Source organism: Melozone crissalis, unplaced genomic scaffold (assembly GCF_028551555.1).
Source record: "Melozone crissalis strain CALT ecotype California unplaced genomic scaffold, PUWL_Pcris_2 ptg000042l_1, whole genome shotgun sequence".
Lineage (NCBI taxonomy): Eukaryota > Metazoa > Chordata > Aves > Passeriformes > Passerellidae > Melozone > Melozone crissalis.
The window spans coordinates 40,020,147-40,038,827 of NW_026535820.1; the positions used below are offsets into that span (position 1 = coordinate 40,020,147).

Here is an 18,681-nt window from a genome sequence, read left to right on the forward strand (position 1 = left end):
CATTTGGAATCATGTTTGACCTGTGAAGCTGGGGAGAGAAGAAGGATGGGAACAAGGCAGGGGACGTTGGAAGTGATGATTTTTAATCTTCCCAAATCACCATTACTCATGATTGGCTTTCCTGGTGATGGCTCAACACCTGCCTGCCCATGGAAAGTAGGGAATGAATTTCATGTTTCGCTTTGCCCATGTGCATGGCTTTTGCTTTCCTGATTAAACTGTCTTTGTCTCAGCCCATCAGTTTTCTAACTTTATTCCCTCCAATTCTCTCCTCCACCCCACTGCGGGCAGTAAGTGAGCAGCTGTGTGGGGCTGAGTTGCTGGTTGGAGTTAAACCGTGATGTAAATAGTGCAGAGAGATGTTTGCTTGATTAATCACCACCGTGGCCTGAATTCAGCCAACATGGCTTACAGCATCCATCTTTAGTCCAGAATCAGGAGCTTTTGTCATGTGCTTTAGATGGTAACCTGCTCCATCTCTCTCCCTTACTTTCGCAAAATTAGTGGGTGCACTGGTGACTGGGTGTCCATACATGATGGCTTCAGATGAGCTAACCTTCCCAATGCCAATGCTGGCTGGCACCCAGCACTAATCCTGCCCTGCCCATCTCTGTGATTCCCAAAACCCCTCTTGCTGGTACAACCCTCATGGAGTTTATGACTTCAGTATTGGTTTTGATGAGCACTGAACATAAGGATTATATGATTCCCTTTCAGGTCAGGTTATTTCTCTGACTCTTGGAAATGGGTTTAAAATTCAGTATCCCAGTGAAGGGGGACAGAATGAGCATTTTGAAACACGGCCAACTAAAGCAGGGCTTTGTGGGATTTTGTTTTGAGGTTACTGTTCTGAATATGAAAGTCATAGACTAAGATCTTGCTCGTACAGCAGTTGTTCTCATTTGTTGTTCATAGGCTTTTAAATGTGTACCTAAATATAGTGTATGCCAGAGGAGAGAGTTAATGTTGCTATGAGAACCTTAACCTCAGCATTTCCAAGGGTTTTATGTGTATATGTAGGGAGGAAAAAAAGCAGTGATCAAATACCTCACAGGATTTTTTCTTTTATAAGGAAGTACTATCTGATGCCTTGTGTCTAAGTGATCTTATCCACGTTGTATTGCTGTTACCACTGCTGTTTGTCTGGAGGGCTATTTTCCTGCATAAGCAGGAAGCAACAGAGAAGGCAAGAAGAGCCATAGGGTTGACCTATATATTTATTTCATTGCAGCAGCTGAATTTTCCATGTCTTATAAAGCTGCCTTAATGCTGCTGGGCAAGTGAAGGGGGACTGGCTGGTGCTCCAGCATGTAGATGTGGTTGACTGAGTTGCTTGCCTGTCAGGTGTGCACAGAGCATGCTTAGAGGCCTTTCTTTTTCAAAGGTTTGTAACTTTAGGAAGCAAAACCTTCCTTTATTTGTTGCTTTTTCAACAAGGAAAATAGCAGTTCAAGGGTAGCCTGCAGGCTGAGCTTGAGTCTTCAGCAGCTTTGTGTTGACCGATCCTAATTGAAAGCTTCCTCATTCCTCCAGTGACTCTGCCTCTGCTCTTGTGAACTGATAAGCTTTGATTAGAAAAAGCTTTTAGAAAAAAGATCTCATCAAAACAGGGTTCCAGTGAAAATAGCAAGTACCTGCCTGGTACATGGGTGCCTTCTGCAGTAAATAGCGCTTCTAGTTGTACAAGGTACATGCAAAGATTTCAGTTCCATTTTCCTTCTATGTACCTCACTGATTGTCTGAACAGTCTTGATGAGTGAAATTGGGGGATGGAAGTCAAAACTTGCTGGACTGATTTTCTGTTTGTGCAGTTCTCAGTAATGACTTTTCAGTGTACTTTAATAGCTTTCTGTGAAGTCTCTGATCTACTTCTCTTATAAAGAGAAACTCTAAAAGAACTAGTGTACTGAAACCTTTGATCTATTAGATTTCTGTCACAGGGCCTTCTGATGACTGGTGCTTCCTTCTTATGTTTGGAGTCATAGCCCAGGATAACATGGGTTGGTCTACATTGATATAAATTACCCTGTTTAATTTCAGATTGCAGAATGCAAATGTAAATCTGTTTGCCACTGAAGATTTTTAGCATAACATTATGTAAAAGAGTGAATTTCTGTGATCATTGTGTATAGTTATAGGTTTTGTTTTGAAGAAAAAGGAAAGAAATAGTGTAAGAAATGGAGAAAAAATGATGTGACCATCACATGACTGTTTGGGTTTTCTGGTTTTTGTTGTTTTTTTTTTTTTTTTTTTCCCTTCACATTCCTAAAGTCTTTGCATTACTTGATACACACAAAATACTGAGTGAGGTTGAGGAACTGAGGCTGGAAGATGAAGCAGCCATGAAGATACTCAAGATATGCGACCCATTATATGAAACCTCTGAAGTGATGAATATTAATGTTCTTTTAAATTTTTAATTTTTAAAGTCTTTTTTGTCTTTAGAAAAAAGAAAAGAAAAGCTTGGGGGAAGACTTCTTCCCAGAACAATGGTGCAGTCTGTTATCTGCTCCCTTGCGCTGTAAAGCACTGAATGTTCAGCCAATATAGCGCTCTGGTTGGCTTAGCATTCTTAACCTTAATTTTGAATAGAAGGTGCCTTGTGCTGCTGACGTAATTAGGGCCTTTTGTAAATCACTGTTGCAGGCAGTCTGCTGTTGCATTTCACTGCATTTCTCAGAGGGATGCAGTGCAAAAGTGTCAGACTAACTTTTTGAACCTCTCATCAGGCTAAGTGTTTTTCATTATTGGAGTATTTTATTCGAGCGAATCTTGCTTAGTTTTCCTTTGTAGATAATAAGCCCTAAATCAGTTTTGGAAATGAAACAGTGTTTCTGCTGGATGAAGTTTGAATAGGCAGCCCTTAAAGTGGGAGGTGCTTCCTTAGGAAAAAAGAAAGAGAGAAAAAGGAAAAGTGAGGGAGTTGGATTTGATCAATTGACTTCAAATTCAGTTCCCTCTGTGATACAGAAATGCTGTTATCTGCATCTTTTGTCACAGAAACTGTCAGAAAGTTGGAGGTGAAGCTTTGTCGTCAAGCTGGTTTCGTATTTGTGGTTATACTTCATAACTGTGCAGCGTTGTGTGGGGGCATAAAATCCCCTTACCTTCCATGTAAGCCTCTTAGGGGCTGCTGCACTCCTGCCTCTGCAGAGGCACAGGGTTTCATCTCACTTCTGCCTCTCTCCTGTCCCCTGGGGCAGGGTTCAGCCCAGGCCATTACATCCCCTCCTGATGCAGTGTTTTATATCTGTGATGTCAGTGGTGATACATGGCCTTGCACTGTCCTTGATGGCAAACACAGCGCTATTAATAAATAGTCAGTGAGGTTAACTTGCTCATTGCTGCGTTCACGCTGCCCACCCATTGCACTCCACTCCCTGGAGTGCTTTAAGGGCCCTGTTAACACCCCAAGGGCTGTCTGGTCCCATGAATGAACATATCCATGTTTGTAACCCAATTCCATAGTGGCTGTGGTGTGGAGATAGTGGGTGCTGCCTCCAGGGCCTGGCTCTCCGGAGGAGGGAACATGGCATTACAGTAGGAGTACACCAAACTGCCGTGTTGGGTATGCAGTAGTTTGAAATGCTGGGGGGCTGGCATTGGCATCAGCATGAGCTTGGACTCTGGGCAGGGAGGGGGAGAGTGGGACACCCTGACCCCTTTACCTCATACTGAGAGAGCACAGCATGAATGAGCATAAAAGACAGCTGCAGCTTTCTTCCAGTGGCCACACGGCATTAAGGCTTTTCATGCTTGGGAGCAGAGAAGAGTGTGGTGGTTGTCTTACAGCTCTGTCTTTTCCACCTGCACGGGCTGGAGAGGCACCCTCAGCAAAACAGCTTTACCTCTTCTGGGACTTGGCACTGACAGTGATCAGGTGCTGTCTGTATCACTGCCTTGTTCCCTGCAGGAAAGGAAAAGAGGCGGGGTTTGCCCTCCAGGTGTTGCCAAAGTGGCGATTGCTGTGGCGTATCCCTGGTTCGGGCTCCCCAGTGAAAGCTGAGGCAGAGAGCAGAGGGCTGTGCTTCTCGTGACTAATGAATGAATGAATGATGTCACCAGGTTGGTTCCCAAAGCAGGAAATCCATCCAAAATAGTTTAGTTTCAATACAGAAAGTGCAGTTACGTGCAGAGTAAGCTGAAAGTAGAACGGAATTCTTTCACCACCAACTTTTCGGTCCGATGGCTACACTATAAAAGTAGAAGAAATAAAAAAACATCGAGCGGGTGTTAGTCCCTGCCATTCCCCACTGAAACAATCAGAATAGCTACTTTCTGTCTTGTTGCGTACTGGCTTTTCGGTGTGCCTGCCCATCCTGGGAGGAACACGAGAGCTGCGCTCCCCACCGCACACTGCGGTGCGATGCCCGCGGGTGTCTCGGGCACTGATCCACTCGTGTCCCCCCGTCCGGGAGTGCCGGAGCGGGCCGTCCCGCTGCGGTGCGATGCGGGGCTCTGCTGCGACACGGCGCCAGGCACACAGCAGAGACTGGCCCGCAGGACAGAAAACGGGGACACCCCCACGCCCAACAAATTCCTGCGTGTATGAGGATGCCTCTGGCTTGGCGAAGCGTTGGCAGGAGTGCAGCCGACACATTACACAGCACGCATGCCTTCCCCAGAGCAACCGGGATTCCCCCTCCTCTCCTTTCCAGAGCCCACTTGTGAAAGAGCTGGCTCATCCCTGCTGTCAGATGAAGCCGTTTCCTGAACGCGCGGGTTTGAGTCACTTGGGCTGGATGAGGCTTTAACTCCTCCCTCGCCGGGCTCCACTTTGTGCGTAGCCGGGGCACCGGGCAGCGGGGGGTGGGGGCGGCGCCGGCCGCGGCGCGGTGGCACCGCCGGGGCCCGGAGCGGAGCCGGAGCGGGGAGCGGCGGCGGGGAAAGAAGTTCAATGCCCAAGTTGCAGGCATCGATGACATCAGCGCGGGCAGGCCGGGCTGCGGGCGGGACCGGCACCGGCGCCGGGCAGCAGCGGCACACGCGTGCCGGGCTCCCCACGCCCCGCCCCGCCGCCGCCCCTGGGGTCTCCAGCGCCCCGAGGTCGTCATAAAAAAACCCCCACATTTCCTTTGTAATTCCTTTTCTTTTTTTCTTTGGGGTGGGGGGGGAGGTGGGGGAGGCGGGAATAATTTGGAAGTCTGATAGTGTGTGGGAAATGATTACATCAGTCGGAGGGAGGGCTAGGATTGGTCTGCACAGTGTGGTTTGATTCACTACCGCAAAGATTGCGTGTAACCCTTTGAGTGGAGCTCTGGCAGAGTTGTTTCCCTCCCCAGAAACAGTCCCCATAGCAGGGGCTACGTGACAGGTAGGGTACGGCCGCCCCTGACGCCGCCGGCACCCCGGGCGCCCAGCCGCAGGCTGCAGAGGGTCGGCGGAGGCAGAGAACTAACTCTCAAGAGGCAATCCCCATTTAAAATGCCATCTTGTTCTTCCGACTGCTGCCTTTTACGTGCCGTTGAGGTAAGATTTTCCATATCGAATTACCCTCCAGGTTTTTGTTAGACTCTCCTTCTCTCGCTAGGATGCGGAGCGTTTTAAACACGGAGTTGATTTAAATCTGGGACCTGCACATTTGCCCGGAGAAATAATTTTGCGGGAAGTGTCTCTCGCTTGAGCAGAACAATGCAAAGAGGAAAGCATCTGTATAATTCAGGAGGTGGGGGAGAAGGTTCTTGACTTGTTCTCTCATCCCCGTTGATATTTAGGATGCGCAGCGTATGCACGTTTGGTTTCAAACTACTTTCAGGCTAGGATCAAAAGAGAAGTCAGGGCAGGGAGAGAAATGTGTGGACTGTGCTTGGTAATTGATTTGCCGGCAAACTGTGAGTGGGACTTCCCCACACGAAACAATCAAAAGTTAGTGGGGAACAAGAGAGCCATTTTTAATCTTTGGGGTCTTGGCCTGCTCCTCTGTGAATGTTCAGAGGCCTCCGCTGGGATCGTAATGAAAATTGTGTGTGTTTGACTGGATGTGATTTCTCTCGCCCACTGTTGCCAAAGTACTCTCTCGACATTGTTTCACGTTTGCTTACCTTACACAGCTCTATACAGAACCTGCTCTCTCACTTTTCCTGTGTACGTGGTCATATTAACCCTGCTGAATCTTTGTTTAGTGCAGGGAGGTGTTGGGGAGGGGGGAGGGGAAACAGGTCTAGGGGGCATCGAGAGAAAGTGTTATAAAGTGAATCATCCATTTCATTTGTCCTGGCTGCCAAGGTGCTTGGAACCCTCACACCAAGAGGATGGTGCTTTTCTACAGTAGCTGTGTGGTTTGCCTATGTTCAGAGCTGTTGATCTGTAAGTGTACCCTTTATGTTGCAGGATGTAAAAGTCTTTAGTGAAGATGGAACAAGCAAAGTGGTCGAGATTCTAGCAGACATGACAGCCAGGGACCTCTGTCAGCTGCTCGTTTACAAAAGTCATTGTGTGGATGATAACAGCTGGACTCTAGTGGAGCATCACCCTCACCTAGGATTAGGTAGGGAATGGTCAAAGGGGTGGCATGGTTACCTGGGAACATAAAACATGTGTAATTCATATAAATGTGCTTCCAGACGGAACGTTTTCTTTTCCACTGCTTTTATTTGTACAATTAGCTGAAATCACATACGTGCTTTCTGTGTATTACAATTTGATGTGTAAAGCGTTTAAACCGTTTAAAGTCCTTCCCTTATTTCCCATCCTCTGGTATTTTTATTATTAAAAAAAAAAAGGAAGAATTGTCTAATCTTCACGCTAGCGCTCTGTTGCTACCTTGCTGTGTCTGAAGCTATTGCAAATAAACAGCTTAGGCAAATTAAGCTTGATCCTTGGAGTACGGTCCTATGAAACAGCTCAGCTCATCACCAGCTGGGAGACCTGGGTGAACAGACTCAGCCTTACATACCTACAGTAATGCTCATGAAAGCTAGACATGCTGAGGTGGGGGAGGGGGTTGGCTAAACTTGACTCCAGGCAGGGAAAAAATGGTGGCACCACCCGCAAATCCATGGGCAATTTCTGGACCAGCGGTGGTATCTGCTCTCCAGGCAGCAGCTACTCCACCTGATTGAAATTAAGGTGTCATGGTTACAGTTTCAAGAAGGCAGCAAGAGGAAGAACCGTGGGGAATTAAATAACGCCGTGAATTGGTTTAATTACAGTACCTGAAAGGATCTCATGTTATTCAGTCTTGCTTTTCCTGTTATTTTGTGGCACTGATTAGTTACAGGGTTCTGCTGTGCAGCTCGCAACAGCGTATCGCCCAGATAACGCTATCTGTAATTCTCCATGGCATACAATAACGCTTTAAAAAGTGTAGCATTTGGAGTATTAGTCGATATACTTCATGGGGAATGTTTTTTCTAGAAAACAGAGGAAGGCAAATCATAAGCTGCAATCGCCAGCACTGGAATTGTGAATGCTATCTGTAGCTAACAGAGGGGGTTTTATGTCTAAAAATGTAATTCAGAACTCTTACGAATAAAAAAAGGAAATGATTTGCTGGAAATGTGATGCCCTAAACCAATACTGTTAGACACTAATAAATTCACTGCTCTGTGGACTAACACTTTAAAAAAATCCCAAACATGTAAGATATCCTGATTAGCTTATGGTTTTATTATCTCTCCTAATGTAGAAATATATGAAAAAATTAACATGAAACACTCTCTGGTCTGTGTCTGTGATATACTTTCAATTCTGAGGACATAGGATGAGGTGAAGAATTAAGGTATAAATTACAGAATCTTTATCTCCGTAGCTTAATACGCCACATGCGCTTCCAAAAACCTTTACAAATATTCAGTTTTATCAATGCTCATTAAACTATCAGGCTCTCTTTTTCTATATTCTCTTTCCCATCATTGCTGATTACCAAGGTATTGTGTAAACAGAAGCCTTCTCCTTTGTAACCAACATCCTTCTCCTGCCAGATTCATTCAATGATGCCACAATTCAGTGTTTGTGACATCACAATAGCTTCCATGGTGACTAATTGTGCTGTCAAACTCTGGTGTGTGACATCTCTGAATGAATCGGGCAGGAGGCTGATTAGGAAATCAAAAGCTTCTGTTTACACACAAATAACTTGGTAATTAACAATGATGGGAAAAGAGCAAGATACTTATCGGGCTGCATTTATATACATGGGGACCTGCCTGCCTTGGACCTCTGTCTCACACTGAAGCACAAAGCGGGCCCCCAGAGATGTGGGGTGTGCAGGTTGGGGCTTCAGCAGCCACCAAACTTGGTTCCACAGGGACGGCCCCAGGGCTCTCCCCTGTAGGCCACAAAGTAGATCTGTGTGAGAAGTAATGCAGCCTTTGGGGGTGTAAAGCCGACAGACAAAAAATATTTTAAAAATTTAAAGAAATGTAATTATACAGATTTCACATATTTGAAAGGATGAGGACAGAAAAGGGAATAAATTAGTTCTTTTAACAGGAGACAACATTATCCAGTTTATTGAATTTGGGGTCTTAAGTATACATACTCAGTTAACTTTAAATACCAACTTTCATGCTTCCACCAGTTTTGGTTGCAGTTGGAATTTTTTATTATTTGGCTGCTTCTTCTTAGCTCTTCTGTAGCTTACATGCTTTCCTGTATTTTGGAGACTGTCAGATCAAGGTAGTAATGCAACTGCAACCTGGATGAAGTTATCAGGCATCTGATGGTCCATATTTGTTCCTCTAGATAAAAGATTGCTAGTATAAGTATGAAACAATGGTGAATAAATACATAGTGTCAAGAGAAATATGGTTAAAGAGCAGTCAGAATTGTGTGTTTCTAGAAGACATTATTTCTTATATAATACATCCTTGCTGACTTAATGCTCTAGGTGGTAGTCTTGAAGCCCACAAAAAGGGAGGAGTTCCTTCATTTAGTTCACTATGTTTTTTTCCTCCCTGTATTTTGCCTAATAGTACTCTCCAAAAGAGCTTGGTTTGCAGAACCAATTCATTGTTTTACTATTGGACAGACTGAGGACAAGATGAAATTTTTGATGCTAGCTGCATATTTATCATTGCTTTGGTCTTTGAGGTCCCACTTTGTAAGGAGCCTCCACCTCACTGTTCACTTCATACACATAGCCAAGTATATTCCAAATAAAATGTGTGCTTACACATGACTTTAAACAGCTATTTGACTGCACAAAATATTTGTGTTCTCACTGGAAGCAGTGGTGTGACAATTTGCCAGCAGACTTTCTTGATTTGACATTTGAAAGTGGTTCCTGCTGCACCGTACCACTAATATCTACAGCACATTGTAGTCAATGTTTAAGCAGTCTATGAAATTTGAATTGGTCCCATTATTTAATTTGCTACTATAAGTATACCTAACTATATTTATAAATACCACATTTATAAAATGTGGTATTCTCCCTATGTTCTATTCCATACTTAACTACCATCAGTTTAGGACGAGAACAGAGAGCTATGTATTGGACATTAACAAAAATAATAATGGTGAAAACATTCACATTATTATATTTGCCTGGACACTGAAAGAATCCTTCCCTACCTACACACTTCATTTTTTGAGTTCCAGAATTGACTGTACACCATACTAAATACAATTCAAGCAGGAGAGAATGTAGAGGACTGAAATATGTGAGGGTTAGAAGAAAGCATTGCTGCAGTTTTGCACCTAGATATTTTGTTCATGTGCATTGATTTCTTTTAATATGAGTGAATTAAAAGTGGAACAGTTAAACACAGCGCTTGCTTAAATGCAAAATCAGGGCAGGCTCTTTGATACAGGGGTCCACCTGTCATTTGTAGTGGTTCTCTGATTGGGAATTTTGAGCTATGCCTGTGAGTTGTTCATGATGGAATCCAGCTCCTTTTCCCACCTTGTATCACTGCTGCAGTTCAGTAGAAGTTCTGATAATAATGCAGATTAACTTGGGTGGGGTGGGGTAAAAGTCTGTTCCAGGAAGCATGCAGAGGAGACTGAGTGGAGCCTATCGGATAAACTGGAAGCACACATTTCTGGTCACTTCAACAGCAATGCCACTTGAAGACAGACTGACCTATTGAGCTGAACTTAACAGGCTGACATCTGTGCTTCTAGTTTTGTAGCAGGAAGCTCAAAGCAGGGCTGAGGCTGAGTTGACACACTTGACTCATGTGTCAAGTTCATCCCATTTGTACCAACCGAGTGCAAATTACCAAGCACTTCCCAAGTGTATGTATTACTATGAAGTAATAGCAAACTGACCAGGACTAGTTTCTTTTTTTTACATGCACGTGCTATGAAATGCTGCACCTTTTCTCCAAGATGGCTTTGACCATCAAAATGAAAATATAAACATTAAATCAGCAGGAGTATCACCACAGAATCTCAGAAGGGTTTTGGTGTAGTAACAGAATACATCTAGGTCAGTTGTCTAAAGCATCCAAGAAACAGGCACTAAGTATATTTACACAAACTAAACATTGAAATATAAAACCAATTGACAAATGTTCATCTGTACTTCATTTCCTCAGAACAAAATAAAGAGTTTGTCCCTGACAAGCAATTTTTAATGTGTTAGGAAAGCAAAGACCACAACTTTGGGTGGTGGCAGAACTAGACTGTAACAGGACATGTGATCTTTCGGGTTTCATGCTGTGATAAAGCTTTGTACCAATGTAATTAAATGTTTTTTGGAGGAAGCATAATTTAAAAAATAGGCCCTTCACCCTCATAGGCCCACAGTCTTCATCACAATGTGGAGGAGATTTGACTTCACCAGTTGCTTAAAAACCATGGTAGTAGCACCAGATTAGCAATACCTGAAACTTTACCTCCAGAGCCCCTAGAAATGTGTAGGTTTAGGTGATGACTGCTGAGGCAGTGCCAAATGTCTTTTACTAACAGCCTCCCTGTAGCAGTACTGTTGTGCACATTAGTCAAAGAACTATCCCTTCAAAGTGCTGTTACACCTGATGCACTAAGACACAGCTCTTTGTTTGAGAGCAGCCCACTATGGAGGTTTTTCAATGTTAACCCCTTTGAAAACACAATTTAGAGCAAGACTGGGCATCACAAATGCACAGTAAATGCTGAAGTCATCAATGAGCTGGTGATGACTGACAGCCTAAGTGAAAGAGAAAAAGATCATGGGATCATTCAGTCAGAGGTTGAATTTTCAATCAAAGAACACCACATAATCTGCTGAGTTCAGCAATTCAAGTAGTATTCCAGAGCTTGCTCTTTTTGGGATTCCAGTGGCTGCTTGCTTTTTATCCTGAAATCACCCCAAGAGAAATTGGATGGCACTCTGGCATTTCTTACTGTAGGAATACAAGCATTGCAGGAACACAAAGTGGGTAAGGGACTCTCCAAACTTCTTTGGTCAGCAAGTCACAGGAATTTTGTTTAAAGTTTTGCAAAAGTTATGTTTTGTTTGACCTAATTTTAAAATTTTGTATTACATAAGGCATGAAAGCACTGACTAGTTAAAACTTTTGAAAAATACCTAAATATTTTCTGAGAAAGTTCTGAAGACTTGTCAAGATAATGAGTTCATTAAGTAGTGCACACTTAGCCAGTTGCCTTCTTTTGAGTTACTGCTTTCAGTGAATTGGGTTTGTTAAGCTATCTCTTCATGCTTTGATGTGCCATTCTTTTGACCAAGAAGTGGTGGTTATGGGCAGTTACCTTGTAACCAAATCTAGAGCAGAAAATTGCCCTGTCATGTGTACAAAACATTTGTCTCTGTCAGTATTCCTGTAAAGTAGATCCTGTGACCTCTTTCATAATAAACCCCATTGTCTAGCATCTACAGTAAAGGCCTGAAGTTCACCTTGAAATAGACTGGTTTTATAGAGTGTGATCAAATACAACACTGTATTTCTATGATAGTTCAGGACCTAACAGTGGCCTTTCTGTAACGTTTTTTCCCCCTTAAACCTGTCCACCTTGCCAGTTCCACAGCACACAACCAGTGCCAAAAGAAGAGGTTTGTCTGTATTGTTGTAGCTACTTTGATCCAGTGCACACACAAAAAATCTATTCCTTTCTCAAAAGTCTGTGCTTATGAAACCCTGATACAGGAATTCCTTGAAGAACATTGTCATATAATGTTTAACTTTGTAATACATTGCAAAGTAAAGTATTGCCTCATGGCAGTATGGTTTGAAAGTTAGAATGTGTTTTGCTAATTTCTTAAAAGGTAATGGAATTACACTGGGTTGTTTTAACTTCTGTTCTTAATTGGTCTCACTCGTGCTGGTTGGTTGTGTGTTAACATGGTGTTCTTTTTCCACAGAGAGGTGCCTGGAAGATCATGAGCTCATAGTTCAAGTTGAATCCACCATGGGAAGCGAAAGTAAATTTTTGTTCAGGAAGAATTACGCAAAATACGAATTTTTCAAAAATCCCATGGTGAGTCTCATTACTTAGTTGTTTACACCACAGAGGGGTGGATTGCAATAACATTGCTGGCCACTCTTATGTCTTAAACATTTTTTATAAAAAGAACAGGCAACCAACTAAGAGAATTCTTTCCAAAGAAATTTTAACCAATGTTTAAATTCCTTGTACTTTCCTCCTAGCCTAAAAACCTCAAGTGTTTTCAAAATGTTGTTTCAAAATGTCTGTAGTTACATTGGAGAGTGACCAAGACAGGGAAATTTTCATTAGTTCAAGAAAAACAATCAGAAGCGCAATTTACTCATTATCGTCAAAGTTCCTTGATTCAAAGAAAATTCATCACATAACAAGCAGTATCGAAACCTTTTCATTTCTGACTGTAACAGTTAATAAAACAACAAACCCATCTGGGTGACCCCTAAAGCACTTACTCCATACAAGGAATTTCATTGTTTCACCTATGACTGTGCTTCACTGGTGTTCTCTGCCACATTTACTGATCACCATAGCTTGTCCTCTCTGTATCCCTGGTATACCCATGCTTGAAAACTACTGCATGCTATACCTATTCCTGGATTTCTAGGATCCTTTGAATGTTGTCATTTTGAGCTGGTTACTGTGTAACTGCTGATCTGAGGAAGACTTTTTCACATTTTATCCAAACAATTATGTTGGAGCAGACTGTTGTCATGAACCACCCTCAGCTGGTGCAACCTATTGAGATAGCCGAGGAAGGGTGATCCAGAGGTGGTTAGGTAAGAACAGATTTTGGGTCAGTCAGGCATCTGGGGTGTGAGAAGGAAAAAAGATACACAAGGTCATGTTTAAACACAGTGCTGAAGTAACTGCGGGTGATAAATTCATTCCTTTGCTCATAGATGCAAGTGCACAGTTGCTGCATCTTCACACGTGTGCTTGCATGTACATTTGTCATCTGCTGGTGCTTGTTTCAGAGTCTGTGCCTTGACTTACTCTGTGAAGCGTTTCTGTACATGGAGTGTTCCTAGTTTTTCACTTCTGTTGATCTCACCATCTGATAACCCATGAGCATCTGAGTGTTGTACAGAAGTTTTGGTATCATAGGAGCTAGAGCATTAGTTTCATGTGGTATATTTTAATTAATAACAGAGCATGGGAGTAAAACCCAGAATGCTTGGCATTCAGTCCCAGGCTCCTGCAATCACAGAATAAATCATTCTTGTGGTGTAAGAATGCGAAGGCTCCCTATCCGTTGCATTAGCTGTTGCCATATGGCACTGTTTCTACTCAAGAGAGGCTGGTAAATGTTAGCTTTCATAACTCATTGTGCAACTTACCTGGCAGAAGGGTGATCCCTCCTCAGCCCTTCTCTTTATGCCCTAAAGACTAAAATTTATATTGCCGGAAGAGTGACAAATGTTCTAAACTGGAAATGTTTTTGTTGTGATTCATCTTGTTATAATCAGTCATTGTTTTATTTCAGGCATTTCTGGATGTCTTCATGCTTCAAATAATGTTTAAAAACTTCAAGAATGATTTCCTGTCATTGCTGTGTATAGTAAATTCAGTGTACCAAATTATACAGGAATTTTAAAACATAGCAGATTAAAGGGGAACTGGAGGAATAAATATGAAATCAAGTCATTGGTGCAATAAGCAAGGAGTCACTGCATACTCAACTTGCAGGACAATTCATCCTTATCTTCCCAAGAAAGTAGAGGCTCTTAGAGATCCCCAAAAGTCCTCAGTAGAAGAGGAAGTGAGAGGAAAATGCACTTAGGAAATGCTGCATATCAGATATTTTAAAAACTCACAATCTGTCTGCATGGGCATCTGGTGAGCAGAAGGAAGGGAAGAACTGCACTTGAAAAGCCCTAGTATTACCTTCTGTGTCAGGGGATCTCCAAATTGATTTAATAGTGATAGTTCCGAAAAATTAATGACTGGAAGAAAATGTCACTAGTTCTCTGTAAGTGTTTAAATATAATGTGATTTCCAATTATCTTCTTTTTGTGTCTAGAATTTCTTTCCCGAACAAATGGTTGCCTGGTGCCAGCAAACAAATGGCAGTATCCCACAGTCACAACTTTTGCAGGTACTGTAAATTATCTGTATGGACAAAGAGGTGGAGGGGAAGGGGTTGAGAGGCAGTCAGGAAGGAAGAGAATTCAAAGGTGTGGAAAAAAGTCAGAGAAAGACCAGTATAGTGAAATAGCATATGGGGCTAATGTTGAAAATACCTGACAAAGATCTTCACCAGTGGCAATGAGGTGCAAATTGTAAACACAAAGTATTCATAACTATGGTCATACATATTTGTTCCATTAATACTCAGCTTACTCTGTGGGTATCTGCTTTAGCCACCTGTTGTTAGTCACAAACAGCCTTGGCAGGAATACTTCTAGAAAAACAAATATACCTTTTATAAAAGGCAGAACAGAAGTACTCTTCTGTAGTCCACATCATAGCACAGGGGAAAGTGTAAAAATGCAGGTGGATGTTAGAAGATGAGTTTGAGATGATGAGAGCTTTTGCTTTTGCTTTTTGTGTCCCATGTTTGTGCCTGGCAAGAATTAACAATAAGGACCAACTTCCCCATGGTTCAGCCAACCAGCTGCTCTTTTGTGTAGAAAAATAATGCCCTAAGAAGTAAGTGCAAGTAGGAATTTGTACACAGTATTTGCAAAGTAATCCCATTTAAAGCTCCCCAGGTTAAATTGCAGGGATGTGTTCCTTATGCATATGTGTTGGTAGAGTTGTGCAATCCGTGTGGTGGTGGTGGCATGTGTGCTGCACTTGTGCTGAAGTTCTGGTGTCACTCTACAGTTTCTTGTTTGCTCATAAAGGAATGGGAGTGGTGCATAGTTTGTTGGCCTTCAAGTATAGTGCTGGAGAGTGGGCTACCCCTCTGACCAGTAACTGATTCACTTAAATCTCTCAATTTTTAGTGCTCCAATCTAAGCCCCATAGTCTATAAATCCTTTTCACTTCACTTGTTTTCTCAACCTCTGGACATTCAACTCCAGGGCAAAATTAAAACACAATTTATTAAAGAAGTATTGTACTAAGAACATATGACCATGATGATGCCTGGAGGACAGTATCATGAATAACAGGCAAATTATAAAGCAGAAGCACAAATATATGAAGAATATAAGCATGCGAGTAACTGATTTTAGCTTGATTTCTGTCATTTTGCAAATATACACTGACTCTGTGTTAAGACAAGTTTCCACTCACTTTTGATCCAGTGCATTCATTCTGTCCCATAACATGCCAAAGTCCATTAAAATCTGGTTCCACATTCATTGAGGAGAATTCAAAATATTAGCATCCACTTACATCTGGGAAACATTCAAACAAATAAAATCAAGCCAATTTCTGGAATTATAAATGAAAGTCATGTGCAGTGAAGTTGTAATCAGGAACCAAAACTGGCATGGACTGGCATTGCCATAGACTGGTAGGAAGAGAGGTCTTCACACCTTGGACCCTTCTTCCTGTAATTAAAATGGAGAATTGAATTTGCTAGTTAATACAAGCAGCAGGACTCCCAAAAAGAGCACGATGTCTTTGAAGATGGAAAAGTTTTGAGGGTAATTCAAGTGGTAGCAAAAGGAAAACCTTACAGCCTCATGAGGGATGAGTTTACTTCTGGGAAGGCTCAGGAAGGTACAGTCCTGAAGAAGCAAAAGTCTTGCAGGTTAACAACACAAGAGGGTGGGAGAAAGAGGGTGAGCATATTCCCTCTAGTTCATTGTTTACCCATAAAAAACTATTTTTGTTAAAATTTTTGTATTAAGTACTTCTTTTGAGAAACACACAGCCATTTTTCAGAATTTCAATGGCAGTTGTAATTTATTCAAGGTAAACCTCCTGCAGCCTGGTAGTCATTAAGCATGTTGCATCTGAGGCCACCTTAGACACTGACCCATTTTGCTGGTTTTAATTATACACATGACAGGGAAGAATATTAAATATCATCTCATTATATCATATACTTCATTAAGAGCTAGTATTTTTAGTCATGACAATAGCGTTAAAATCAGTGGGATCTGTTTTCCCTAGCCTTGACCTGGCTATAACATGCAAAAAAGCTTGCCATATTAGTTTACTTTTGTTTTAACTGACTGGACAAAAAGAATCTGTTCTCCTTTTGGTCTTTCCCTTTCACAGCTGACCAGTGTATTCATAGTACAAACGAAAAAGAAAATTGATTGTTCTTTCCCATTCTGTTAGATGAGATGAGGAGGAGCGCTGGAAAAAAAAATAGGGTTTAATGGAAGTAAGAATTCTGACACAGGACGCTGGTTTTGGTTTTGTTTCCTATGGGCAATGTCTATACCAAAACACAACTTTGAAGAATTGCTGAGACATCTAGGCTAACCAGGTTTATGCATTTTTCTTCATACTTACTGAATTTATTAATTTGGTATTTAACCTAATGATCAAGCCCTCTGTCATTTAAAAACCTGGCCTGTTGTAATAAGGGAGCAATCCATCAGTTGTCCTACCATAATTAATTCTTCCTTCCTGTGATATATCACAAATCAAATTATTTTGTATATGGTTCCTCTACTTATGTCAAGAAGTTAAATGCTTTTCAATCCTGAGGTCTGGTATAATTGCTGGCACTTACTTGACTGCTCTACATTTCATTTTCAGTTAAATACCCTGTTGTCTGTTATAGCTCTTGTCTTGGGACAGCTTGAAATCCCTAAATAGGCTCTTCCTTTCAAAAAGTTGAGGATAAAGATGGAGATTTTGGCCAATGTTTCCAAGCTAGGCAATTTGCCAAAACTGCTGTGACAAGGTATTATTTTAAGAATTAATAAGCTTACTTTCTCTCCCTTCAGGCCAGGTGCAAGATGAATGGGAATACAGAGAAGCAGTAGCTTTTTTGAGATTTAAGTCTTGATGCAGAGAATAGGAAGGTGTCAGTTGCAGGAGGAGATGGCCAGCTAGATGCAATGGAGGAGCAGGAATATACATTTTGATTGTAAATCAGATTAAACATCTAGGTCAGTTTAAGCCTAGTGTGAAACTGCACCTCAAGTCAGCAAAGTGATTTACCATTTCATTCTCCATTCTGCAAATACAGTGACAATTTTACAATTCATCCATAGGATACAATGTTCATCTACATTTTCCTCTCCAACAGAACTTTTTAAACTCCAGTAGCTGCCCTGAAATTCAAGGTTTCTTGCATGTGAAAGAGCTGGGTAGGAAATCATGGAAGAAACTGTTTATGTGTTTGAGGAGATCAGGACTTTATTGTTCTACAAAAGGAACTTCAAAGGTAAGATTAAAAAAGAAGTTGCACAGTACTAGCATGTGAAAGCATTTTCTGCTTTTACAGTGGGTATTTTTTGCTGTTTTTAAAAAATCTCCACACAGTTCCCATTTTTTGTTCCACAGAAAAAGATGAGTAAGGCATGATCAAATGACAGTTGAGCCCTGGGCTCTCAATGCATAAACACAGCCTCAGAGTTTCATTATAAAATAAAACCAAACCAGCCAGGCAACATCATTGTGGCCACTAAAGTTGTGCTAACCTTCAGATTTCTCTGGACCAGTGCAATAGGCCAGGCCGTTGATAATGTGGGGGGTTTGCACAAGTATTTTGTGAGCTTCCTGTACCGAGCACTTTCTGTTGGTAGGCTGGTGTTTAAGGGGTGTGTACCACGGCCACTGGAGGCTGCCTGGGAGAGGAGCAGTGTTCATGCACTGCCCTCTGTTGGAGGCTGGGCTGGAGACACTACAGAGCTTGCACATCTTCACTTACCTGTGGTAAATCATGTTACTTCCCCAGGAACCAAGACATTTGCAATTGTTGGCTGACCTAGAAGACAGCAATATCTTCTCGTTGATAGCAGGCAAGAAGTTGTACAATGCCCCTGCAGAGTATGGATTTTGTATAAAGGTAAATTTTCTCACTGAGTTCTTCCGAAGTTCCAGACGGTGTTGGTAGCTCAGAGTCACCCCAACCCCCAGCTAAATGGGATTTGTATGTAAAACTCTGCAAGCCTTTTCTGTCACAAGGACTTGATCTTTAACATCTTTCGTTTGGCAGGCATGTCCTGTGAATCTTGTCATCATTTTTTGTGACACTTTTAACACTTTATCTGGTGCTCCTTTGGTTTGGGAAATTTTTGTGCAAGAGCAGCTCAGAGCTGAAGCATGGTGTGCTTGTGAGATGGCCTTGGTTCACCTCAGATGAAAGCTTTTTCCAAGTTCACTAATCAAACAGAAAAGTTTCTGTGGATAGTAAGCACCAAAACCAAATAGCAGCAAAGGATCAAGCTCTGATAGGGTGCAATTTTATCATTATTGTGTGACAGAAGTTTG

The 18,681-nt window shown here is 42.1% G+C and overlaps 1 protein-coding gene across 1 annotated transcript in view; it reads left to right on the forward strand.

Moving 5' to 3' along the window:
• Positions 1-18,681, forward strand: part of GRB10 (growth factor receptor bound protein 10) — a 145,927-nt gene that overhangs the window by 115,337 nt on the left and 11,909 nt on the right. Inside the window, exons 6-10 of the mRNA XM_054285067.1 lie at positions 6,331-6,487; positions 12,251-12,366; positions 14,354-14,428; positions 17,495-17,632; positions 18,146-18,256. Of these exons, the coding sequence (XP_054141042.1) occupies positions 6,331-6,487; positions 12,251-12,366; positions 14,354-14,428; positions 17,495-17,632; positions 18,146-18,256 (597 nt within the window). The remainder of the gene's footprint in view (positions 1-6,330; positions 6,488-12,250; positions 12,367-14,353; positions 14,429-17,494; positions 17,633-18,145; positions 18,257-18,681) is intronic.